General features: G+C 38.7%; 1 protein-coding gene across 3 annotated transcripts in view; it reads right to left on the reverse strand.

The window, feature by feature from the left end:
• The window catches only part of LOC135420541 (sodium- and chloride-dependent GABA transporter 3), a 96,373-nt gene that overhangs the window by 61,785 nt on the left and 21,834 nt on the right, over positions 1 to 12,754 (reverse strand). For all 3 annotated transcript variants that reach the window (XM_064668145.1, XM_064668142.1, XM_064668144.1), the window contains exon 6: positions 7,356 to 7,488. In XM_064668145.1, the coding sequence (XP_064524215.1) occupies positions 7,356 to 7,488 (133 nt within the window). The remainder of the gene's footprint in view (positions 1 to 7,355; positions 7,489 to 12,754) is intronic.

A 12,754-nucleotide genomic window follows, 5' to 3' on the forward strand; every position in this document is an offset into this window, starting at 1 on the left:
CAGTGGAAATAATTAAGTGAGGAACAGTGCAGCACTTCAGAAAAGAACAACAGCCTTGCAGTTACAAAATTCATTTCACGGTGCCACAGGATCATTAAGGCTGGGAAAGACCTCCAAGATCCAGTCCAACCACTAACCACCACTGCTGTGTTCACCACTGAACCATGTCCCCAAGTGCCACATCCTTTGGAACACCTGCAGGGATGGTGATTCCACCACCTCCCTGCCCAGCCTGTTCCAGTGCTCCATCACCCTTTTGGTGATGTTTTCCCTAATATTAAATTTAAACCTCCCCTGGCACAACTTGACACCCCCCTGGCTCACCCCTTCTGTCAGGGAGCTGGAGAGGACAGAAGGTCCCCCCTGAGACTCCTTTCCTCCAGGTTGAACAACCCCAGCTCCCTCACAAAGTACATCTTAAAACCCTCATACTGACCAGAGCTTTAAATGCACCTCAGTAGCCTCTACAAGACTCTTGTCTAAGTTTTGCATGTAGAGTTTAAACAAAAGACTCAAACCAGGAAAACTCTGGAAGTGCATAGGGAATCTAACCAAGTTTGCAAACATCACATTTAGAGTGAGACAGGGGGAGAACATTGAAGGTTAAGGCACCAGGCACACACACAGGAAAAATAAAAAAAAACAATAGCATAAGAGTTAAATAAGAAATTATGCCACCACTTGCACATATTCAACCCAATATCCTGCTTATTTGTGGTAGGTGAAGCAGCACTGCTGCTCCTTTGAGAAAAGAAAGTTCTCTGCTTTCCTAAGGTGCTTGTAATTTTTCCACTGGTGTCATAGTAGAAAGTGAAAAACTTCAATGAATAATGGAAGCGACAAGTAAAATATCAGAGCACCTCATCCTTTTCTCTTTATATACAACAACTACATCACCAAGAAAGCTCCTGAGGTCATTTCTGATAGTTTCCAGGGATGGGCTGCAAACTGCACAGTATCCTTTTCAGAGATGCAAGGGATAACACGAGGCTCTGCACTGAGAAATTAGGAGAAAAGCCATAAATGTTTCATGAGGAGATACTGTGCAATCATTAATCTATTATTTTAGCTTTTTGACTTGCAGGGCTATTTAATCAAGAATCTTGGGCAACTCATGTTTATGCAGAGAGAGGAGCTGTGCCAGTGCCTTTTCTCATGGAGCACTTGAAGGGACACAAGCACAGAGAAACCCTCCAGCAGTGCCCTCTGGTCGAGAGAGGAGCTCCAGAGTGAGAAGGGGTAGGAAGTGACAGACAGAACCATATTAATGTCAGAAGCTTCACGAGACAGCGTGCAAAACATTTCCAAGGTTGCTTATGAGCTAAAAAAAAATCATGATTTGTTTCAGAGCAACATCCCCAGCTTTTAGCTCCGGGTCTGCAACATTCCTGATCTCCCCTTTCAGCAGCACCCTCGGGATTTCTCAGCCTCTCTCCCCCCCTGCCCCCGTGGGAGTTGGAAAGCACATCAAGTGGAGAAACAACATAAAATTAACACTTTCTAATAGCAGGATGAGTTCTCAAACAGAAAATTACTCTTTCGAGCAGCATGACTTTTTTTTTTTTTTTCCCTTTTTAATAACAACATATGTGATGACTTTATTGTGAGTCAGTCAGTAGAAAAAAAACACCTCATTTTTATTTTCAGTTCCTTAAATTTAACTGTCAATTACTGGAATGTCATTTGCTGCAAAATGAAGCTTCTATAGGTGGTGAAGAAAGGGCTCCAAATTGTTTTAAAACATTTCAATACACATATCACATGTGTGATGACATGCTTGAATTCTGCAGGTTTTTTGCACTGTCTTGAAGGCTTCATCACATTGAAAAACAAATCTTGTTTGGGGGCCTATGGAAGGATTTCAGCACTATTTCTAGTCAGGATTGAAAAAATTATTCACTTGTATTACGGTTTTGGTGTTTTTCTTTCTTTTATTTTTATTTATTTCATAAATCTGATTTTCTTACTACTTCGTGCAGCTTTCCAGTGAATAAGCTGATCCTAATCCTAAAAGCTTTTTGAGTGAGTCTCAAACAGAGGGATGTTTTCTTTGTTTCTTTTGAACTTCAGTGAACTGAACACCAAGAATGAGAAAGGATCAAAAGATTCAGAAGTCAGAATAGAATAATATTCAGTGATTACTGAAGTCAGTCTTTGTGGGACGTAGATTAGTTCCAGAAAAATTTGAGGGATGGATCCCTATGAGATTTTTCCCTCTTTAAGATGATCCTGGTAATGTGGGAAGGATTTCTCATCACATATTGACCAGCAACCAACGGGCAAGTACAAAACAATGTGGAAGAACTATTTAGGATTAGCTCTGGTACAGGATTATCTTTATGATACTAATTGGAACCCATTCAAAAAGACCCCAAAATTATGTGAGTGTTGGTCTTAGTGGTCATACAAGCAGTGTGATGTTCTAGTACTAAATAAAACCCTGACAGTACAAACAATGTTCTTTTAACACGTCAAATCAGAATATGCTGACTTTGTGTTGAGGCATAAAATGACAAAACCTGACCTGCAGTTTTACAACAGACCCTGAGATGTCTGTGGGTGGGGTAAAATCTTCTAATACCCATAACTTGAAAATTATAGCAAGACTGTGGGTTACTTTTTAACACATTTGATTCAACCCTTCCTCATCTGCAGGGCAGGCAGAAGTACTGCTCCTTTATACAGCACTGAGCTGAAGCACATCATGCTTTGAGAATATAAAGACATGAGCAATTTTGTTCAGTTATCCCATGTCTGTGTGACACACTAAATACTGATCAGATGTCATTCTCACTCAGGAATAGGACAGTGATGCTGTCTAGGAAAAAAAACTGGATTTTTTTTTTTCTTGAGTTTATTAATTTAGCTTGTTATTATAGAAGTATTTTCAAGGCAGTTTGTGGGCATCGATAATTAGAGACACTCAAACCCATGCTCTGTGGTATAACAGATGATACAAAAGCAGGGGTTGATCTGGAGTGAATAACAGAAATATAATGAGGTATTAAAAAAAGAGGATAATTCAGTAAAAAGATTAAATATTGGAATGAACCCACATGTAGGCAAGAAGTGATTAATGACTCAGACCATGAGGGAAATTAAGCACTGGAAGAGGTTGCCCCAAGACATGAGAAATCTCTGAACTTGGAGGATTTTAAGGTGCAGCCAGTCAAGCACTAAGATGACTGTTCCAAGTTCAGTGTTGAACTTTCTCTGCCCAAGAAGCTGGACAAGACACATTCCAAGATCCCTCCCAACCTGCATCATTTAGTGATTCTGTAAATGCAAGTCCCTGACAGGGTTTTCAAATGAGGAATATCAGCAGAAGACAGGGGTGTGTTGATGCATCCAAAAAGTAACCAAGATTCTTGAGGGGGAAAGGAATGGGCTGGTGAATAAGACAGACTTAAAATGCCTTTCTGAGTCCAGCTGACTCCTCAGGTCAAAAGGAATTAGGCAAAAGTTGCTGTAAGTGAGGTGTGACTATGAGCTCAGTGGAATGATCACTGCCTGAAAAAGCTCTCATATTTTTGTGAAAACAAAAAGAAAAAAAAAAAAAGAAAATATTAAAATTACTTCCTTCAGTAAGCAATTTACGAAAAATACATTACCAGCTTCTGGTACTCCTCTGTCAAAGTTTAAAGCACAAGGATATTTAGTTAAATTAAAAAAATGGATAGTCAAGATCCAAAAAGGAACTGGTCCCCTTATACCTGAGGATTTTACTGATGTTGTATGTTAACAAGGCTCAGCAACTATGTAGGGATGTAATTACAGGAATACTCAGAATTGTCCTGGCTAGCAATCAAAAATATTTTAGAAAAATAAGATACTAAACCAAGCCCTAATAATCACAGACTGGAACAACAATTTAAACCTTTAGCAAATTAACTTCCTTCAGTCTTCTGCACAGTTCTTACCTCATCTTTGGAAGCATTTGATCCCATCTACTGAAAACACTTCTCCACAAGATGGATATCAGAAAGTGATAATCTTGGCAAGTTGCAACACACACATCACATTATGATAACTTTGCATTGTCGCATTTTCCCCCTTTGAATTTGGCTTTCTCATTGAAAGACCCTGCATTTTGCATCTGTGCAAGGTTTTCAAAGTGAAAGCCAGCAGACAGATGACCAAGACTGGATAATTAAGGGCAAAAACTTCTGAAAAGGCACAGATGTATTTCACCTGAAAGCTGCCAGAATCCCCTGAAATGATTCTGATATTCCACATCTGTTGGAATGTAAAAGCTGAAGTGCTTTGTGAGAAAGTAATGAATTTCAAGAACAGTAATGGCAAAGTTTGGAAGACCTTGTTCAGAGTGTCATAAGCACTTCAGTTGGAGTTAAACTTTATGTTACATTTAACATATTAAATACCTTAAAATATAAAATATTGATAGTCTGAGGAGATGGGTTTTGTGATAGTGCTGGTTGGAGAAGGATGGGTTTATTTTATGAAAGCTTTTAAGGCTTGGGGTTTTTTTTCCACCATGTGTTAGGATGCAGAGTAAAAAAAGGAAAAAGAGTAAATCCTTTTCTGGGATATTTCAGAGAGCACAACTGTGTGAAGATGAATCTCTCTCTCACCTTCTCCATTACCCTTCTGTTTCCCTTGTCCTCTTTCTCTCCATTCTGTCCCACAGACACCTTCCTTTGAAAATGTTTCCAAAGGTGATAAAACTTGGAGTATGCTTTGAATAAATTTGTTGTTTCATTGAAATTATTCAATCCAGTTAAAGTATATCACTAATTTAACAGGCTGGTCTAAACCCACTTTTATTGTTATGATAAAAAACCCAGGAGTCAATTTTAAATGTTTCCTGGAAATGAGCATGTAATTAATTCAATTTAGAGGGAAGGGCTACGATTGGATGAGCTTAAATATGAATTTTAGAAATGCCAATATATCAGAAATGGAAACTGCAGCCCAGAAACCTGCTCCATTATTTATATTTTGGAACATTTAGTTCCTTTTTAGCATCCACAACACCTGATTGCTGTCTCTGTATAGCTGGTCTGGGAGGGCAGTGGCATGGCACAGATTTCCAGTAACTTTGGCTGTAATAAGTGGCAAAAACATTAAAATTCTTAAATACATCTAAACAGTAAACTTACGTCCAGGGCGAAAAAAAAAAATCTCTGGAAACAAACTGCAATGTCACACATTCATCAGGAAAAAAGCTTCCTTTACTAATTACAGGAATGGAACTGGAAAAAAGAAATGATCAATATTGGCTAGGAAAGCCCCTCACTGCGTATTTCTTGAGCAGCCATGGACCCTGTGCACAGGCAGACTGGTGAACAGCACAGTGTATCCTAAGGGATGTGGGGATCCACCAGTCTGACTCCTCAGGATCTTGGAAACAGAACTGCTGCTCGTGTCAAACAGATCTAAAGAGTGCAAATGTTTGATGGGTATACCTCTTACAGAGCCCTGATCTAAATTTTTTAAGCTTGAGGCCTCTGAAGCTGAACACTGGATATTAATTCCGTTTTCTTCGCATTTCTGATGCAAGACTATGTTTTTTTCTGCTTATTTGAAAAGCTTCAAGTGGGCAAGACACATCTCTTTCTCAGGCTGTTTCTCCTGATCTCATCAGAAAGATGTTTATCAAAATCATACTGAGGTGAAATCAAATACAATTTATTCCACCTACCAGTAAGCTGAGGTTTTAGCTAAGCTATCAGAAAAAGAAAAAAAAAAAAGGGGGAAAAATAAAAGGTCAAACAGGTTAATTACTTCCAAAACCCGAGATCTATTTCTGAGGAAATGGTACAAACCGAAGGAATCTCACGCCTCAACGATAAAATTCGGAGAGTAAACAGCAGAAATGTAAAATATATCTTTTTTTTTTAAAATCCCCACAGCCTCTCCCTACCAGCAAAGGAGCTCTCCCTGTGCTCCTGTTTGGAGCCCAGAGCAGCCTTGCCCAGCCTTGCATGTGTGCACACGTGTGCAGCCACACAACACGTTTTCCCCTGCACCCCTGGGTCACATTATACCATGGTAGAATAGACCTCCCATCTTCAGACATTCTTTCTGATGGGAAAAAAAAAAAAATCGGTTTTGCTCAGTTTTATTTCTTCCCTGCCAGGCTGCAGCTCCTCAGACAAGTCCCAAGCACTTCTGTCCCTCCCCAGAGCCCACACATCAAAGACATGCGGACATTTATCTTGTCATTCACTTATATCACTTTTGCTTCTCTGTATTCCTCTCTTTAGGATCTTTCCCCCTCTCTCCTCTAAACTATTCATGCTCATACATATCCCTAGACAGTCTTTCTCAGCGTTTTTCCTGCAGTGACTTGATAAAAGTGGGCTGCAGAAATCCGTGTGTGCAAAACGCGGCACCAGATTGACTGACACAGTTGGCAAACACAGACAGAACCCAGCAATTAGTTTCAGCCAAAATCCTGATGGTATGAAAGATGTGTGTGTGGCTGACAAAGCTGAAAAGTTTCTCTCTGGCGTTTTCTAAATTTAAAAAACCACTACATTTCAAAGAGTTTCAAATTTACAAACATAGGCCACTGAAACCAAAACGAAAAGCCCAACCACACCTTCCAAACTAGCACACAACTGAAAATTAAATGTACAAAGTGTTGCAATCCACCAAGCTTTTTCCTTTGGTTACCACATGAGAAACCAGGGCTTTTATTAGATCCTCCCTCTAGAACTGTGTCTCTTTTCGTGTATGTAGTTGATTATTCATAGATTCCACTCAGAGCTCTGTCTGATACTACTCCAGGGGCAACCTCTCCATCATCCCATGACTGGCTGAGGCTGGGAACCAGTGTCTCTCCGTTGGGTGTCCAGCACTGAATGGCATTCACTCAAAAAGTACTAAATACTCTTCTTTTTTCCCCACAACATGTCCATCTTTATCTGCCTTTGGGTGCTTTCATTATTTCTGCTTTTGGTGTTCCGTTTGCATTTCTAAATTCCCTCCGTGTTGAAGCTCTCGGTGACTCTTTTGTGTGACTGAGAGTTTGAGCTCCTGTCAGTGCGAAGCAAAACTCAAATTTTACGTATATTGTGCACAGAAACCAACCCAGTGCTGGTTTCAGGTTTCAAGGACTGGCCAGCAGTGCCACCTGCTAAATTAAAACCAAAACCAAACCAACCAGCCTCACCTGCCAGAATTAGGGAAAAGGCAAATAATGAAAGCAAGAGAAACAAAACAATCTAAAACATACGACTGATTCTTGGTTACAATTAGTTTTACAATTTATACACCCCCGAGGACAGTTGCTCACAGCACGTGGAGTTCCACTGATTTAAATAATTATGAAGGACGACACAGGTTTGGAGCACAAGAATCACATATAATTTTCAGGATTTGAACCTCACCTTTCCAGTAGACTTTGTCCCTTTCCAAATGCAAAAATAGCAGATAGTCCAAGCAGCGAGGAGGCACAGGGCGAGTTCCCAGCGCAGATTCCCGATGTGTTCAATTCCATCAGAAATTGCCAACACCCTTCGTCTTTCAAGGGGAAAAAACAAACAAACAAACAAAAAAAAACAAACAAAAAAGAAAGGAAAAGATTATTATCTCGAAGAAAACCAGCACTGGGATAAAATGAGATTAATTTCAAACAAGGACTCCTAGTTATTGCCCAAGAAAATGCACCACGTCGAGGTGGAAAGGAAGAGAGAAGATAAAAAGCTGAATATTTCAGGTGGATTTTGTATCTGCTTACAAAGTTTAACTTTTTGAGGTCAGCAACAAAATACAAAAGATTTTAAGACAGGTTTTTTATAAAGTCAAAGAAAAAAAATTTGTTTGAAATAATTGCCACCATATGTGAGCCAAAAATAAAACACTTTGTTAATAAATGGGGGATTTTTCAATTTTACTGGTTTTCCAGGAAAACAAAATTAACCTTTATTCTTTCTTTTTAACATCTACTTCCATTAATTTTCTTTTGTAATTGGAACTATAATACTAAAATATTTCTTTTCAAAACTGGCAAAGATCACGATGTTTTCCAGATATTTTATTTAGGAAATGCTAACTCTTAAAATGTTAATATTTCAAAAGCAAGCCCTTGTTTTGTGAAAAGTGGTTAGCAGAAATATGTATTGCATTTATTTTTTGAAAAACTAGCCAGTCAATTCTAAAGAAACTAAATCTTTGTGTTTTATGAACACTCCTCACATGTCATTGTGTGGGGATAAAGTATTTACTAACTAAGGAAATAAGGTAAAGAGAGAGAGTGAAGAGGCTGTTTGGGGGAGTTGGATGTGTTAAAGAATATTATGGCAACTGAAAAATCAACTGAATTAAATTCTAATTTGCATAAATCTGGACTAGCATTTTATTTGAGAGAGTGACTTTCTTATGTAAGAATGATGCTCTTCTCTGGCGTATGAATAATCCTTTTTTTTTTACTTGAAATAAACACTCAGATTAAACAAAATGTCAATTATTTACCAGCCTGTACATAAAACATGAGTAGTCCTGGTTGTATGGATGAAAAGGTTATAAGCAAGAGCAAAAATTTACCCCCATAACACTCAATATTTGGTGAATTCACCTGAGATTTTTCAATTTAAAAGCCCGAAAGAAATGCCAGAGATAATTAAAATATTTTTTTGAGGAATCTCAATTTTCCAGAACAATTAAAAATAAAGATTTAACCGGTATGTGACATTGATATGGATTTAAATTCCACACACTTGGAGATTTGGAAACACCCAAGCATTTTTAAACACCTTAAAGCAACGGATGCACACACAGACACGTTCCCATAAAAGTTTTCAACACTCAACTCCACAGAAATTATCCTGAGCAAGGTTTTCTCTGAAATCCATATTACAAGGTCTCTGTACAACCTCAGGGACTTCAGACTTGCACTAATCTCCCTCCCATGATGTGGGTGAAAACAAATTAACTGAATTTCACTGCTACTCTGATAGAGTTTAAAACCCTACAATAATCACAGTGTTATAAATATAAGTAATATATAAAATTATTATATAATTATATGATTATATATAATTATATAAGTTATATAAATATAAGTATAAATATAATTCCTTATATATATAAGGAATACAGATAATTTCATTGCAGTAAAATACATTTAGGATAAAAGGTGAGTGTTAAGTTTAAAAAGGTCCAGCCTATAGTTATCCATATGGAAGAGTTCTTCCTTTGGTATTTGACTCTGTTATTGTCCCAGGCATACAAAATATAAAATAAAATGTTAATATAAAATATTAATATAAAATATTTTATATCAGGGATATAAAATCTGGTCACGATATTCCTAAAATAAAGGTTGGGGCTTCCTGGGGAGGGGTCTGGTGGGGTTCTCTTTGCTTTCACCAGCAGCAGGTGGAGGGTGAAGAGAAGTTCCTCCACCTGCCTCTAGTGATGGAGGAGAGGGAGGACAGAATGTAACAGATTAAAGAAAAAAAAAAAAACCACAAATAAACCCCCCAAACCCTAAAGGCCAAGGTTTGTCTCCTTATTTTCCAATGAGCACAGGGGAAGATCTTCCCAGTCAAAAAAAAAAAAAAAAAAAAAAAAAAAAAAAAGAGGAAAAAAGGAAAGGGCAGGGGGTTAACTCAAATTTTTTCCACTAGAAAGTGTTATCTGCTTAAATGTAAAATTATTGTCACCTCATCCATATTTCCTCCTCATCCAATAAATAGCTTTATTCTTCAAAGCTTCTGCCACCATCTAATTGGGAAGAGAAGTGTTCTAGCATAGCACACCCTCAGCCAGCCAAGACCTGCAAAGAACCTGAAGTACTGTCATCAAAATTCAGGCAAAAATGAAGAGAAGTAGCTTTTAATGAAGGATGGATTTTAATCAAGAAGAGGAAGCATATTTTGTATTTGCTAGAATTGAAAATAACATTATAGAGTCATAATTATACGGAAAGACTGATGAAAGAGATACTTGAACATTCAAGATCTTCTAAGACGTTTGACAGATGATATCATGTGGAATTTTACTTAGGATTAAGTCCACCCTCTTTACAAATTCCCATTCAAAAAGTAAAAGAAGTCCTGGAATTCTAAGCTCACCTGGAATAGGGTGTTACTTGCAAGAGAATCAAGACAAAAAGTGGCATAATATGATAAGTAAAAGTGGCATAATATGATAAGAAAGGTCTGACACTAGATAACTCTAATATCTGTCCCTATTCTTTTATTATTCAACTTAATAAAAGATAATAATATACTGACTATAGATGCAGGTTGGAAAGATACTGACACAAATTCAGCTTGAAGTTTACAAACAGATTAAGCAAGAGAAACTCATAAAACAGACAGGGGCATCCTAAAGAATTTTAAGTCTTGCTTTGCTTAAAAAGTTTCTAATTCTCATTTTGAAGTCACATTCTACCTTATAAAAAATATAATGAAAAAGAAAACCAAAACAAAATTGTGAAATGGAAACCTTTGTCATTTAGCTTTATTGTCACCGTAAAAGAACAACAAACAAACTTCCTCCTGTTTTAATCAAACCAGGTTTTTTATGGCTTTTGGGGTTATGTTTATATATGTGTGCATCTAAACATGAGTAGAGTTTATATTCCAGAATAAGGAGGTGTGAACACATGTCAGATTGCTGTAAGTAAAAGAAACCAGTGCTAAGGAGGAATTTGGAGGATCACTGATCTAATGGCTGTAGAGCCAAGTTAACACAGCTCTGCCTGGGCTAAACAGCACCAGGAGTTACTTGCTTGAAGCACAAATTCCGTGGATATTGCTGTGCTGCTGTGGGGCATGAGCCAGTTCAAACAGCCTGGATCCTCTGCAGAAGACTATCACACCATGTAGGGGTGAACTTCATGACAGAACCTTTGACAGGACACCCCCCCAGCAGCAGAACTTGCAGAATGAGTTTGAACTTGCACCATATTCCACGTCCAGCTGTTAAAGTAACCCAGTTCAGCAGCCACTCCTTTCAATTCTTACCCTGTCCTTCCCTGACTGCAGAACAACTTCCTCATAAATAAATGTCATTACTCTCTCTCTCATGAATAAAGTGTTTCACACACCAAAAGACATCTTTGCCTTTAAGAACAAAATTTTCACTGAAGGCTTGAGACAAAGATCATAGAATCATAGCATCATAGAATCAGCTGGGTTGGAAAAGACCTCTGAGATCATCAAGTCCAACCCTTGATCCACCACCACCTCGGTTCCCAGCCCATGGCACTGATGCCGTATCCAGTCTCCTCTTAAAAACCTCCAGGAACAGAGAATGCACCACTTCCCTGGGCAGCCCATTCCAATGGCTGATCACTCTCTCTGGAAAGAATTTCTTCCTGATATCCAAGCTAACCCTCCCCTGGCACAGCTTAAGACTGAGCCCTCTTGTCTTACTGAGAGGTGCCTGGGAGAAGAGACCAACCCCCCCTGGCTCCCCCCTCCTGTCAGGGAGTTGCAGAGAGTGAGGAGGTCTCCCCTGAGCCTCCTCTTCTCCAGGCTGAACAGCCCCAGCTCCCTCAGCCTCTCCTCATAGGACTTGTGTTCAAGTCCCTTCCCCAGCCTCGTTGCTCTTCTCTGCCCCAATTTCTCAGAGCTCCCTGCACCAAGTCAATGCTCAGGCTTTTCTGAACGCTTTGGGAGAAGTCCCAAATATCAGAGACACCTCCTTTACCCATTCAGAAGTCTTGGCCTGTTACTTTTGTAAAGAGCACCACAGAAAGTAAAGAGCAAATTGATAGCCTCAACACAATTATCCCTGCTGCTCCTGTTTAAAAAAAGACACGTGGTGCCAATCTGCTCGAACTGTTAGCACCATAATGAGTATTTAATTGTTTTGCATTTTCTTTGTTCGAGCAGAACAAAGGGTTAGTGTTTCCCTTGCTACAGCAACAAGTCCAGAACTTATAATTAAACTATAACATACAATGTATGCAAAGAATAGATCCAAGGAGCAGAAAGTCTTGCCCAGTGGCCAGGAGTGATTTCCTCAGCAGGTACAACACAGCTCTCCCAAACTCTCCTGCTGAAACCTTCTGGAATAGCAGCAGTGGATGCTGGTTTTGAGAAGAGGAGGCAACCAGAATATGAAATTCTTCTCACAAAGCCTCAGTTAAGTCTGACAGTAGATATCTGCCCCTATTCTTTTATTATTCAACTGAAATAAAACAAAAAAGGAGGAGCATTTTAAAAATACACGACTCTGCCCTGCATCCAAGAAGTGAGGTTGGGGTAGTCAGTGGGCAGATCGCAGCTTTTTGCTCCTCAGCAGTTCTGCTTTAATCCAAAAGCTGTCATGACCTTACATAAATCACAGAGACAACAAAAAAATAAAAGATAGTGGAGCTTCCTCTAGGCCTTCCTCCTCTTCTCCAGCCCTGCAAGTCCCCTGCAGTACTTTGTTCTCCTCAAATCTGAATGCACAGAATGAACAAGAGCAGGAAAACCAGCACTGAATGCTCTCCTCTCTGTTTTCAAATGGCAAGCATTTGAAGAATAGAAGTCTACAGTGAGTTCTGTGGTTCAGCTGGTTTGCATCATACTTTGGTGAAAAGAAATAACTCTGTCCTTATACATAGAGAGACTTACTAAAGCTGAATATCTTTAAGTAAAATACTCATAATTAAATGAGAAGTATCTTAACAGCTATTCACTGAAATGTCTCGAAACTTTAATCACTAGAATTCATTACTGCCACATTTTTAAAGAAATAAATAAAAAAATCAACAATATTCCTTGATAAATAAAAGCCACTATAACTGCCAGTACAACAAACTGAAGGGAGCTGTAGGTAACCATTT

The sequence above is a fragment of the Pseudopipra pipra genome, chromosome 11 (assembly GCF_036250125.1).
Source record: "Pseudopipra pipra isolate bDixPip1 chromosome 11, bDixPip1.hap1, whole genome shotgun sequence".
In the NCBI taxonomy this organism is placed as follows: domain Eukaryota; kingdom Metazoa; phylum Chordata; class Aves; order Passeriformes; family Pipridae; genus Pseudopipra; species Pseudopipra pipra.